This window comes from Brassica rapa, chromosome A09, assembly GCF_000309985.2.
Source record: "Brassica rapa cultivar Chiifu-401-42 chromosome A09, CAAS_Brap_v3.01, whole genome shotgun sequence".
Classification (NCBI taxonomy): Eukaryota; Viridiplantae; Streptophyta; class Magnoliopsida; order Brassicales; family Brassicaceae; genus Brassica; species Brassica rapa.
In genome coordinates this window covers 19,035,342-19,048,690 of record NC_024803.2, presented here as the reverse complement: position 1 = coordinate 19,048,690, position 13,349 = coordinate 19,035,342, and the positions used below count along the sequence as shown (strand labels likewise).

General features: G+C 30.5%; 2 protein-coding genes across 3 annotated transcripts; one reads left to right on the top strand and one right to left on the bottom strand.

The window, feature by feature from the left end:
* Positions 1 to 148: 148 nt before the first annotated feature.
* Positions 149 to 3,260, top strand: LOC103833966 (ankyrin repeat-containing protein BDA1). Its single transcript, XM_009110011.2, is given in 5 exon segments — positions 149 to 1,567; positions 1,570 to 1,842; positions 1,989 to 2,209; positions 2,211 to 2,603; positions 2,605 to 3,260. Coding segments are annotated over 5 exon segments (1,332 nt in total). The 5' UTR covers positions 149 to 1,539; the 3' UTR covers positions 3,022 to 3,260.
* A 1,983-nt stretch (positions 3,261 to 5,243) lies between these two features.
* LOC103833932 (serine/threonine-protein kinase BLUS1) lies at positions 5,244 to 12,325 on the bottom strand. Of its 2 annotated transcripts, XM_009109980.3 has the most exons (19): positions 9,035 to 12,318; positions 8,715 to 8,931; positions 8,223 to 8,602; positions 8,088 to 8,132; positions 7,923 to 8,004; positions 7,782 to 7,850; positions 7,531 to 7,701; positions 7,395 to 7,448; positions 7,259 to 7,327; positions 6,910 to 7,163; positions 6,726 to 6,829; positions 6,542 to 6,636; positions 6,416 to 6,466; positions 6,226 to 6,333; positions 6,086 to 6,137; positions 5,945 to 6,000; positions 5,795 to 5,862; positions 5,649 to 5,700; positions 5,244 to 5,551 (listed from the first exon to the last, which is right to left on the bottom strand). In XM_009109980.3, exons 1-19 carry the CDS (start codon positions 9,061 to 9,063, stop codon positions 5,495 to 5,497), a joined length of 2,013 nt encoding a protein of 670 aa, XP_009108228.1. In that variant the 5' UTR covers positions 9,064 to 12,318; the 3' UTR covers positions 5,244 to 5,494. The 2 variants fall into 2 exon arrangements, with proteins under 2 accessions (XP_009108228.1, XP_033136351.1); XM_033280460.1 differs by having other exon boundaries at positions 8,088 to 8,602; positions 9,035 to 12,325.
* Positions 12,326 to 13,349: the final 1,024 nt, after the last annotated feature.

The following is a 13,349-nucleotide window of genomic DNA, read 5'->3' as shown; positions in this document are numbered from 1 at the left end:
TTTTCAATTTTAAAAGTTAGGATAATAACATATAAACAATTCATAATTAAATATTAATCAACTAAATTTGTGTAAAGATATTTTTTACAATATTTTTAATATGTGACTGTTTTCTTTTAAAAATTTTATAATATATATTTTAATTATTTACAATATATAATTTAATTAATTGTTTCGTCATATATATATATATATAATTTGATGTTTGATTTACTTTTTTGAAAACATAAATAATAAGTTATTTTTAAATTAATAAAAAAAACTAAAAAAAAGTTAATCTAATAAATATTTGTAAAATGATTAAGCCCGCGTGTACGGGCAAAACACCTAGTTATACCTTAAACCATGATCAGTAAATCCTAAACTCAAATATAATATATATATATATATATATATTGTATCATTTATTATTTACAGTTTTTAAAATATAATTTTTTTATTTTAAAATTTATGTAATTAATTATATAGTTATTACTATGACATACTTAGATTTCTTTAATATATGTTAATTTATAAAAGAATAAGTTATGTATAATTCTAGAGCAAAAATTGTTTTATTTTCTGCTATTTGAGAATTCTTTTCATTGATTTTCATTCGGTAGAGATCTCTATCTTTATTATTCTTCAATTACCAAACATAACTTTTGTTTTTTCTTTGACCAATCTTCCACTGCAACTTTTATTTTTCACCATCTCAGTCGGTTCGAGTATCTTCTCTCCGGTTTCTTAGCCAAAAAAAACTATTGTACCATTCCTTTTTTTTTTTTTTTTGCCATGATCCATTCCCTTTTCAGCATGTGCTTAATGGCAAAAAAGCATCAGATTCTCACTCTGTCTTACAGACCTCCAGAAGCTCTACTGAATAGAAGGATTTCATCAGCAGAGATCCAAGCATCGATATGAATAGGTTCTTCTTTTGGAAAGATTCTTCCAGTAATAAAAATTAATCCAAACCGGGCAACTTTATTCCAAACTAAGGATTTAAGTAGGCCAGCAAGGAAAAACGAAGGAGATGAAATCCAGGGAATTTCCTAAGAACAATTCAACAGCTTGTTGCTAAAGCCTATAAGCCAAATCCGGTGACAGTGATTTCGTTGGAGTTTCAAAGCCACTGTCACAGTAAGCCCTTATATATTAGGCTTCAAGATGGGCATATAAACCGATAACACTCTGCCAAACACTACTGACTTTTGTAGTCTCTTTCTGAGTTCATGTAGTGTTTGTCTTTTATTGGCTTAAGCCAAAGTCAAATCAAACCCATTCCATTAAACAAACGATGGATCATATTATTAGGGATAAATCCTATATATCTTAGGATAATGATGTAACTAGTCCTACTCCTTATCATCTTAGGACATTCTATTTGAATAAATAGGGAGCTTATGCTATTCTAATGAGACAACACAAATTACTTCTTTATACGATTTCACATATTCATATTGTATACTTGTTCATACGATAAAAATCCATAAATTATCAAAGTAATCCACATTTTTTCATTTCTTCTTTCTTCTTCTTCTTGTTCTTGACACTTCTCCAATGGATCCAAGATTGATAGTAACTCAAATCTCGATGAATTGTATGAGGTTATCCATGAGAATCCACACATTCTTGAAAGCATTGATGCAGTACCGTTCATCAACACTCCTCTTCATGTAGCTTCTGCTTCTGGGAACCTTCCTTTAGCCATGGAGATTATGAATCTAAAGCCATCATTTGCTAGAAAACTTAACACATATGGTTTAAGTCCATTGCATCTTGCAATAGAAGAAGGTCAAACACGGTTGGTTCTAAGTTTACTCAAGGTAGATCCTAACCTTGTTCGCCTTCCAGGAAGAGAAGGTGCGTATATCTCTATTCTGTATTTATTACTAACCAAATATCTGACTCATAATACTCTTTCCCAACCATTTTACTTGATTTCATTTTTATTTTCCTTCTTTTGGCCTCACTATGAAATGATGAAATAGTTTGTTTTTTGGATAAAGGCACGACGCCGTTTCATCAAGTAGTGGGAAGAGGAGAGACTGATCTCATGACAGAGTTTCTCTTAGCTTGTCCTGGTTGCATTAGAGATGCTAACGTCAACGGTGAAACCGCTCTACACATCGCGGTTTTAAACGACAGGTACGAAGAGCTTGAACTGCTCTTAGGATGGGTTCAGAGTCTGCGTCAAGCAGACGCTGAATCGCTAGAGATGCAATTTTTAAAACAAACGTGACCAAGACGGTAACACAGCCTTGCACCTAGCAGCATATCACAACAGATTCAAAGCAGTGAAGCTGTTGGTAAAATGTCATGCGGTTAACCTAAACAGTCATAACCGGATCGGTTTAACAGCTCCAGATATCTTACAGAACCAGGGGGAACATCAAACGAACAGAAACATCGAAAACATTGTTAGAAAATCAGGAGGTAAGACCGGAAACTCTCTGCCAAAACCCAAGAAAGTGTCGGAAGTCTTGAGAACTCCGATTGGTTTCACAGAGCATTGGTTCACACGGACAGCACGGTACAGGAACCAGACATCAGAAGGAACACGAGCTGCGCTTCTAGTGATAGCCGCACTAATAATCACAACTACTTATCAAACAGCTTTGCAGGCCACCAGGCAGTGTATACCAAGAAAATGCAGCTGAGGAAAGCAAGAAGAGTGTTGGTACTATAATGATGAATCATAAATATTTCTATGTTCTCCGGAATGTGAATAGTATGGCTTTCGTTGGAGCAGATTTCATGGCGTTCTGTTTGTTACCAGCTGGTGAAGTCTATGTGTGGTTCATGTGGATTGCAGTGCCCTTATATGTTTCTTACTTGGTTTCAATGTCGGTTATATCTCCAGATACAGTGTGGTCTTTCTCTACTAGTGCGGTCTCCGTATTGATCATTATTGCTGTGTACATGGTTGTGTATTTCGTGCGCTGGAGGCGGTCTAAGAAGAAGATACCTGGAACCACAAGTGATTTGATTCTTGAAGGCTTGACAACATTAGATTTAGCTAAAGGAGTTGAATGTAGATGAAGTGAGATCTGTAGCTTTTATTTTATGCAATATTGTTTCCATTATAATGTTATACTAGGTAATAACCCGCGCGCCTTGCGCGGGATGTGATTATTAGTTTCGTTATTTTTAATAAAAAATATTAAATCTGTTTAATCTGGATACTGGTTCGGTTTTAAGTTTTTTTTTGGTTTTAAATCTTCTAAAATATAATTATTATTTTAAATTAATATTCATTTTATTTTATTCGATTAACATGTTTGTTTTTTTTGGTTTTTTCGGTAAAACCAAAAATTAATATTATTTGGTTATTTTCATGTTATAATTTTTAGATAGTCGTCATGTTGAACCAATAGTTTCATATTATAGTTTCTAAACAGATAATAGTTTAAGAAAAAGAAAACAAAATAATTAAGAAAAATTATTTCACTACAATTTGGTCGGTAGTGAAAGAAGCATTAAGAAAAAATATTTCAACTTTCAAAAAAATTAGATACTTCAGTTGTGGTTAATACTTAGTTATAAAGTGCTCACATCAAGGTGCACATGTATATGTATGTAAAAAGTATATAAAAATAGTTAACAAATATATAACGATATTGTTAATTAATATTAAATGACATTTTTGTTCAAAATAATACATGAAAAATAGAATTAAAATTAATTTAAAATAAAAAAGGCCTTGACATTAGTCAATTTTTCATATAAAGAAAATAAATTGTATCCGTAAGTAGGGTTAGGCACATATCGAATATCTGCGTATTTGAAAGCATTCGTGTTGATTCGATCTTTAGCCACCTAGATATTCGGTGACTCGGATATCCGAAATATTTTAGAATTTTAAAGAATATCCGATTTGATCCGTAAATAAAATAAATTTTTAAAAATAATTGAAACTTTTAATAATAACATTGTATTACAAAAATAAAACATTATTTAACTTTTTAAATTCTAGTACCTAATATAATAAATTTAATTCATAAAAATATTTTAAAACTGATATAGTTAAAGTATAATATATATAACGTATATATATAATTCTTTACATATATGTATATATATATTCATATAACATATCAAATTAGATATATGTTCCTAAAAATATTTGTATTTATGATTTGCTTCTTTTTTGGATATTGTATTTTAGTATTTGATTTGTTTCGTAGAGTTACGGAAATCCAGATTTTTTGGTTCAAATCAAAAAAGATAACGAATCAAATCAAAATTTATGAATATTTTGCTCAACTTTATCCGTAAATAATAATAATAATATATATAGTTTGGATTTTGATTCGTTATCTATTTTTATTCGAACAAAAAAAATTCAGAGTTTTATTGGAACCATGTATGTGAGTTTTATATTAAAAAAACACAAAGTACATAGTGTGAACTCATTTATGAATATAGTTTGAACGCGTTAGCATACTTATTATCAAATCATTGTGAGACTACCACGTGTCTATTATAGTGTGAATGCATGTATTACAATGCTTATTTTTAATATATAAGGGATTGTCGTGAACAAACGCAAATCAAACTCAAGGAAAACAAAGAAAGCAAAAAACAATTGATGCAATAATATCCGTTTATGGTTTGTATATTATTATGTGAACAAATAATTTTACAATCCTTTAGACCACTGTTTTGAAAACTAGACCGGACCGGCTGGTCGGAGCTTGACTCTCTTTTCTAACTGGTACTGGGTTGTGCTAAAATGGATTTGAATTAAACTGGTAAACTCAGTCAAAACTGGTAAACTCAGTCAAAACTGGTTAAATTCTCTTAAATCGATGACCCGATTCAATATTAAAACCCGATTTTGTCAAATTCAAGTTTTAAAAAAATTGCAAATTTCTTTACAAAATCATAAAATTTCATATTATTTTTTTAATATCTATCTAACTAAATTAGTTTTCATGACAGTTTTATATTATTTTAAAAAATTTCATTTTGTATTCATGTGATTATTAGATTTTAACAATGATATAAAGTCGATTTTATAGTTATGCTCTACATATATATATATAGTTACTAAATTCAAAATTAGATTAAAATTTGAAAATTCAGATGGACGGGTTCTCTTTAAGAATACATACTTATCTTAGAAAAATAATTTTACTTGTACATAAAGATTTAAGACATTTCAAGAATTAATATATAAGAATATGAATCTTAAGTCTGCTACTAAAAAGAGCAAACTAATTGAAATGGCTGTTACAGGAAAAAAAAAAAAAGAAAAGAAAAATTGAAATGGTAGCAACCAAGTTTTGAGCTTTTCTCTTAGAACAAATGTGTTTATGAATCACTCACATGTAATTATTAGTAAAAGAATCTGGTGGATACAATACAAATGTAATAAGTTTCATTTACAGCACAAAAAATAAAAACAAAAGTTCCAGACATCGGTGAGAAACAAATGGCCGATGTCTGCTTCTTCACATAAAACAAAACCAAATCTGTCCCCCTCTGTGTTTTAGTGTACAAAAACATACTTTTACTCTTCTGCATAAGCTTCTGCGTAACTCAGCAGTGTTTTCAATTGTTGCTGCAGCTGTTGACAAACACAAGATATGATCATCACGGTTAAGCGATTAGGATAATGTGACGTTTAAAAGGATTTATTTTTTAGATAAAGAGTGTTAACATACTTGTGCGTGTTTTGACTTTTCTTCGTCAAGTTCTTCAGTCACCTCTTTCATCCTAAAAGAAAATTGAATTTTTATAAAGCAATTAGATAATACTACACCACATTGATCTCTATAAAGAAAGATTTGATTGACAGAAGAAGAAGAACCTAGACTGAAGCTCAGATATCTTGTTAAGCAGTAGCCTTTCTCTCTCTGAAGATATTGGTTCAACAACCTGTGATTATGGACTGCATAAGAGGTCTACGTGAAGAAATCAAGTCAATAATTCCAAGAAAAAAGTTGACAAATCTACTCACAGTTCCATTGATGTCAGATCCTCCAGGCATAAGTGGCAACTTTCCATTTTGAGAGCCTATAACAGAGGAGGAGAGTTAAACTCTGTAGCCATACTTCTTCACTACAGCAAAACAAAAAGATTTGAAGTGTCTCTATCTTACCATCTGTTGCTTCAGTAACTTGTAAGTTTTTCAGTAGATTAATAATAAGTTCCTGAAATTACATTAAGACAAAAACAAAACTTGAGAGCTGTACTAGAAACTCATGTCTCAATGCAAATGTGTTTTTTTTTTCCTCACACCTGTTGTTTTGAAGTTTGAAGGACCAGATTTTGAAGTTGAGGCATGATGAACGGAGGAGACGAAGGAGGCGAAGGAGACGCAGGACGACTAATTAACTCCTTGATGGGCTGTTGCCGGAAGAAAAACAAAAAGAATGGTAAGATTAGGAGACAGAAAGCAAACCAACTAAATGCGTTAGCAAAAACTAACCATTTTAGATTCGAGTAAACCAACACTGGTAGATTTTCTCAAAGGGCGTGCCTACAGATTAAAGGAGTATGAATAAGCTCAGGCAAGGAGAGTCATCTTAAAGTAGGAAAAGATCATAAAACCCACCCTTGCAAGATCTAAGTACTCTGATGTTACTGAGAATCTTCCTTTGGTTTGAACCACATTAGCCTTTGACTTGTCAGCCAGAGAATCACGGAATCCTAATCAAGAGAGAGAGAGAACACACCACTCTAAGCAACAAATAAAAAAAACAATAATAAGCTGCATTGCAGCAAATGTACTTGCTCACCTCCAGAAGATTTGCTAGGAGCTGAGAAACTGTTTTCTGAAGCACGCTTTGGAAGACTCAATGCTCCGGTAAAGCTAGGTTCTACACGGGATGATGCAGCCGGCCTGCGTAGATAAAGTAGACATGATGTGTGGAATATTGTAATCCAATCATCTCTAAACACAACAATTAGCTAATGGCAAACCTTGCATAAACATGGCCTTTCTGTGGTCCACTCTCATGAGCCTGGACTCTCAATGGCTTAGCCTTGGCCTGTGGGACACCGTGCTTTGGACTTGGCGTTGCTGGTTCAACAGGCGAAGCAGTTAAACTGAAAGAATCTGAAACTTTTTCCTTTCCGTTCATGTCTTCTGATGGCACTTGTCCTCTGTTACTGGCCTTATTATCAAAAAAATCATCTTCTTCCATACCCTCTTCTAAGATGTCATCATCATCTAGCTGTTGCACACACAAAAAAATAAACAGGTAAAGAATGTAACCACAGGATTATTTGATGGCAACCAATGGTTTATTATGAAAGCATAATAGCTTACCGAAGCTGCTTGTTCTTTCAAATCTTCAATATTGAAGTTCCAAGTACTTACTCCTCTTTGGTATTCACTCTGACATGAAAGGTACCTTTTAATAAGCATTTGTGCAATTTCGAGTCTTAAGTCACAATTTCAAAACCTTTGATATAGCTTCCTGGTCAAGTCCTTTCAAAGCAAGCTCAGCATCCTTATCCTGTCATACAACGACTCTTATGAATTCGAGCAAAACATGAGGAGTACAGCAAGCTCGGAGAAGAGATAAAAGCAAGGCAAACCTGAAGATCTTTAACACGTGTCCAGAGAGGTGGCAAATCAGCAAATAACTTTTTCACACAAATCTCTGGAGACTTTGCATTCTTGAAAAACGAGTGTTTTAACAACTTTTCAGCGGTTGGCCTTTTTGTTTGATCTTTCACCAGACATAACGCTACCATTTCTCTAAAAGACTGGGGCACAGCTGAACATGTTTTAGTTAAGAACAAGTCTTGCAAACGGAAAATAAACATAAGAATCTAACACAAAGTACCTTTGAAAACTTCTTATCACGGTCATAATCAAGGCCAGGGGGAGCATTTTGAATCGTCATTAAGAGTACCTGTTACAAGGGAAGAAAATGAATAAGATCTGCTCTCAAGTCTTAAGTACAAATATGAAAAGTATTGAATACCTTCATGGGTGGATATTTAGAGAAAGGTGCATGACCATGAGCCAACTCCAGCGCAGTTATTCCAAAAGACCAAATATCAGCCCTGTAATGAAGGTACAGAAGACCAAACCAACCAATCACAACACTATCTACAAAGGGACCAGGCAGAGAAGCATAAGGACTTACTTGGAATCGTATCCACTTCCTGGCTGCATGATTTCCGGTGCCATCCTACAAACAGAAATGATAAATGGTCGAGTAGAGAGCAAAGTGTGAAGCTTAATAATACCGGATTGAAGAAAACCGACAATAATAACCAACCAGCATGGAGTACCAACAAATGTGTTTCTTGAACGTTGCCTATCGCCGTTTTCAAAAAGGCACGCAGAGACACCAAAATCGCCTAGCTTAATCTCTCCAGTATCATCAAGTAGTATGTTCCCAGACTTAACATCTCGATGGATATGGCCGAGTCTATGAAGATAATCAAGAGCTTTAAGCGTTTCTTTAAGGATACAACATATAGCAGGCTCTTCAAATCCATCAGGATATGCTGCCTTCATAAGGTGAAAGCACGAACCCTGAGCCATGAAAGGCATGACGACCCAGAGCTTATGCTCAACCGCAAACGAACAATACGACTTTATCACGTTCGGATGGTCTATCAAACTCATGGTCTGAGCCTCCCTCCTTATATCATCCTACCGAAAACAAATACATTAATTTGAGATTAAAACCATCATCGAAAACTAATAACCCTAAATAAAAACTTGATAAAAAAAACAGAACACTTGATGGGTTTAAGAAAGGAACCAGATTGGTGTTGCAGCGATCGAGATCCAAACACTTGATGGCGATGACTTCTTTAGTAGGAAGATAAATTGCAAGATGGACGACAGCACTAGCACCATTTCCAACTTCTTCCATAAGCTTGTAATCTTTACGGTTTACGGAGAAACCTTTCTTCTCCTTGCTACTGGTACCACCACCGCTCGCCATTTTCTTACGCCGTCTACGACTGATAAATGCCCTACAAAATGAAAACACACTCACCAAAACCGTCTTCACACAACAATCAAAGAACGAAGAAAACTAAAGGAAAAAAACAAAGATTTTAAAATGAGAAAAGGTACTGTATAACTTGACGAAGCGGAGACACCATCGAGATTGGTTTTTTTTTTTTTTCTTCTTCTTCTTCTTCCTACCTATTTGGTTCGTTTCGGCTCGACTGGTGCTTTTGTATTTCTTTCTGATCCAAGTTGACCACGACAACAAACAACGAGATTGAGAGTTGCTATTTGCTGACGTGGCAAAAGTGTTAAGCATCTAAGATTATGACACGTGGCATTGTGAAAGAGATTGACCGCATCTACACATTTTGCTCGCTCGTTGACTTTGGTTGGCTTGAATAACGACGAACGTTTTCTTTTGTCAACGAATTAGGATCAATGTTTATTGGAATTATCTGTTTTTTTTTCGTTACCAAACCTAAATACAGCCTTACCCGTATAAAACTGGGTTAGATAAAACTTTTCTTTTTGGTCTAAATGTTAAATAAATTTAGATAAACTTACTTGATATTCTTTAATTTTTAACTAATATTTGGAGCTAACAAAATTTATTTGCAGAAATTCATTACAACCAATGAATGACAGTTATTATTTGAACCAAAACAATCACATGGAACTGACCTGAATGATCATAAATATCTAATCAGTTCTTTTCTATCTTTGGATTTAAAATACTCTAACTGAATTAAGTGATAAATCGGTATATCCAAATCAAAATACCTAAAAATGATATGTATATTTAGTTTTGAAAAAATAAAATATACTCCATCTGTTTCAGAAATATGTATGTTTTAGTTTTTTCACATTTACTAAGAAAACATATCAAATTTTAGTTATCTATGCAATATTTTCTATTATCAACTATTCCCCACAACTTTTAACCAATAAATTTTTTATAAACACCATTATGTTTTTTTAAGTTTACACTTTGTAATTAATTTATGCATTGAAAATGTAAAACATACTTCATCCGTACCATTTTAAGTGGTGTTTAAGCATTTTTATTTTGTTTCATAATAAGTGATGTTCTCACATTTCTAGATAAAATTTAATGTCAATTAAAATTTGTAACCAGTTACAAAATACTACATGTTTTTCTTATTGGTTAGACTGATTTTATTTAATGCAATTTTATGAAACCAAAATAAATTACATAGAAATTTTTATTTTCTTAATTTTTGGGTAAAAACCTTAAACACCACTTAAAATGGTACAAAGAGAGTATATCTTTTTGAAACATCTTTTTTCTAAAATATGGATCTTTTTGAAACAGAGGAAGTATTAAATATAATTTAGAAACCAAATTTTTATATTTGATAATATCTAAAAATATTTGAAAACTTAAGTTATTAGAAAATTAATTTATCCAACATTACTTTAATATTTTTTATGCAAAATAAAAAAGTTACACAATATTTTATACAAACAATCTGAATTATCCAATATTTTAATTAAATTATCCAAACATTATTTTAAATTTGTGCTGAACTTGAAAAATTCCAAGTTTTGCCCGATTCTTAGTTTTTCTATCCAACTAAACTAAAACCTAAAAGAATTGAACTGAAACCGACCAAAATTTATTTGCAGAAATTCATTACAACCAATGACAGTTATTATTTGAACCAAAAAAATCACATCAAACTGACCTGAATAATCATAAATATCTAATCAGTTCTTTCCTATCTTTGGATTTAAAATACTCGAAAGAACTAAGAGATAAATCGGTACTCGTATATCCAAAATATAATCAAAACTAGATTTTAACCTGACATATAATTTTTTATTTTATAAATATATTTGATATTATTAAAAATGTTTTAAATATATAAATTTCATTGAGTCTGCTTTGTTTGCTGACAAAAAAAAATATAAATTTCAATTTATTATTACATATTGTGTAACTCATAATTTTATTTTTATATTTCTTATTCGGCATTATTAACATATAGTGATTTGTTTCATAAATTTTACTTTGTTATTAAATTTTATTACTTACTAATATATTTTCGAGTTAGTTCCAATAATAATAATATAAAATAATCAAATAGATAATCTCTTTTAAAATACGTTTTTTCTTTAATTTATACATTTTGCTATAATACATTTTAAAATTTTATTTATTTATATTATAGAAAAAAATATGTTTAAGATAATTTATATTTGCATGTTGTGTTTGAAAAATATACTTTAACACATATTATTTTAGTATTTAGCAGGATTTATAAAGAAAAATGCTATTTTGTTTAAATAATATAGCCCTATTATTTTAGTAGATTTTATACATAGTAGCATATGACACATTATTTTAGTAAATTTTATTGATATATGATATTTTGGATGTTATGATATTGAGTTTTCTTTTTATTTTTAATTAAGATATCAAAATATTAGATTTCTTTAAATTTTACAACATATATAGTTTGTTTTTTGGGATAATTTGCAAAATACCCTATTTAGGATTTGAAATTTGATAATTGCATTTTCTATTTTACTTTTTTAAAATTACACTTTCTTGATTATGAATTACCTTTTTACCCAAAATATTTCAATAATTAAGATATTAATTCGAAACTAATATATAAATCTCAGAACCGGAACACGAGGATTTCATAACCCAGCAAGCAAGATTACTACTTCATCACACACACTTCCGGATACGCCCATCTTCGCGTAGCTAGATGGAAGCCGCCAAGACACTCCAAATATCAACAAATTTGAACGAGAGTGAGACCATACCAAAAACGAGAGTATCCAGCAGCTAAACAAACTGAAACTCTTGAAAGGGAAGCGACCAAAGCTAAAACTGTCCGAAATTTTGCAAGTTTTAAAGCTAAACACCAAGCTTCGGACTGAGACACACCCTTGCCTATGCAACGGAAGATAAGAACTTGCCATCACTTATTTCTTTAAACCCGTCTTGCAAGGTCTCTATGATCCTTCTTCAGTAGTGATGCATGTGCAGCACTTCATCGTTCCCTCACCATCTTCCTCTTCAAATCAGATAACGCTAGGTTCATTTTCACTGGTTACTCATCAACTAGAAACGCATAGCCCAAAAATCTACATAACGTTGCCATTTCTTCGAATTAAACTCCAAAGAGAAAATGGGTGGTAGGCGGATTTTGTAGGTCTTCATGTCCCCTAACAATATATTAGATTTTTAGAAATATTAAGATTGGGCAATTTAGTAATTTAATATATATATATAAGTGTATTTTTCCAAAAACTTAAATAAGAGTGTAGTTTTCAAATTATATTCTTATTTGAATGCATTTATCCAAATTTTCCCTTGTTTTTTCTTGGTGCATTTCAAAAAGTTATTCTTTATTATCTATGATTTTATCTTTTTTTAAATTTGAAATATATCATTTTGTGTTTGAATATTTATTTTCAAAATGTTGTATTTTGTCAAGAAAACTTTAAAAATTACACAACTATTTTTCAGTTTGGAAGATTACATGAATTTTGAATTTGTTTTTGTTACTACGTCTCTACATTATCTTATAAAAAATATTTGAATTTTTGGTAATATTTTCTATTTTTTCTTAACATATTTCTTTATAATTAAAAAAAATATAATTAAAATTTGATTTTTAATTAATATTTTAAATGAATTACTAAAATTTAATAGTTTTCTAATAACATGTTTTTTTAAATAGTATATGAACTAAAGGTTATTATATACTATTATATTTTTATATAAACATTTTAAATAATATATTGTTGAGAGTTTCAAAATAAATAAAAAGATAATATATAATTGTAGATATAAAAGTTTCACGTATTTTATTAAATTTATTTTTGTATAAATTTTTTTTGTTAATTTACCTATTTAATAGAATTTTGGTCATATTTAATTCATTTAGCACTTCTATTTTTATATAACACAGAATATAATTATAGAATTTATAAAGAATATTATACAATTTTTCTTTTCTTGTTTTATAATAAAATTTTAGTTAACATTGATTTATAACAATATTATATTACTAATTACGAAATTAATTAATATGTTATTTTACAAAAATATTTAAATTTTTCAGTAAGATTTTGTTAGATTCTTTCTCAGCAGATTTTGTTATAATTAAAAAAAAACAAATTTATAGTTAGTTTATTATTAATGTAAATAATCAAATATGTCATATTAACTAATGCTTTAAGTGGTTCTACTATGATTTGTTAATAGTAGATAAAGTAGGACTCTAAATTAATAGATTAGATATACGAATTTGAAATAATTAAAAATACATGTAATTTCTAACTTATTCTGTATTTCAAAAAAGAAATTTTGCAAAAGCTATATTCTTAAGTTTGGCACTTATGAAATTATGTGATTGAAGTTTATATATGATTGAAGTTTATTTAACGACATAGTGTG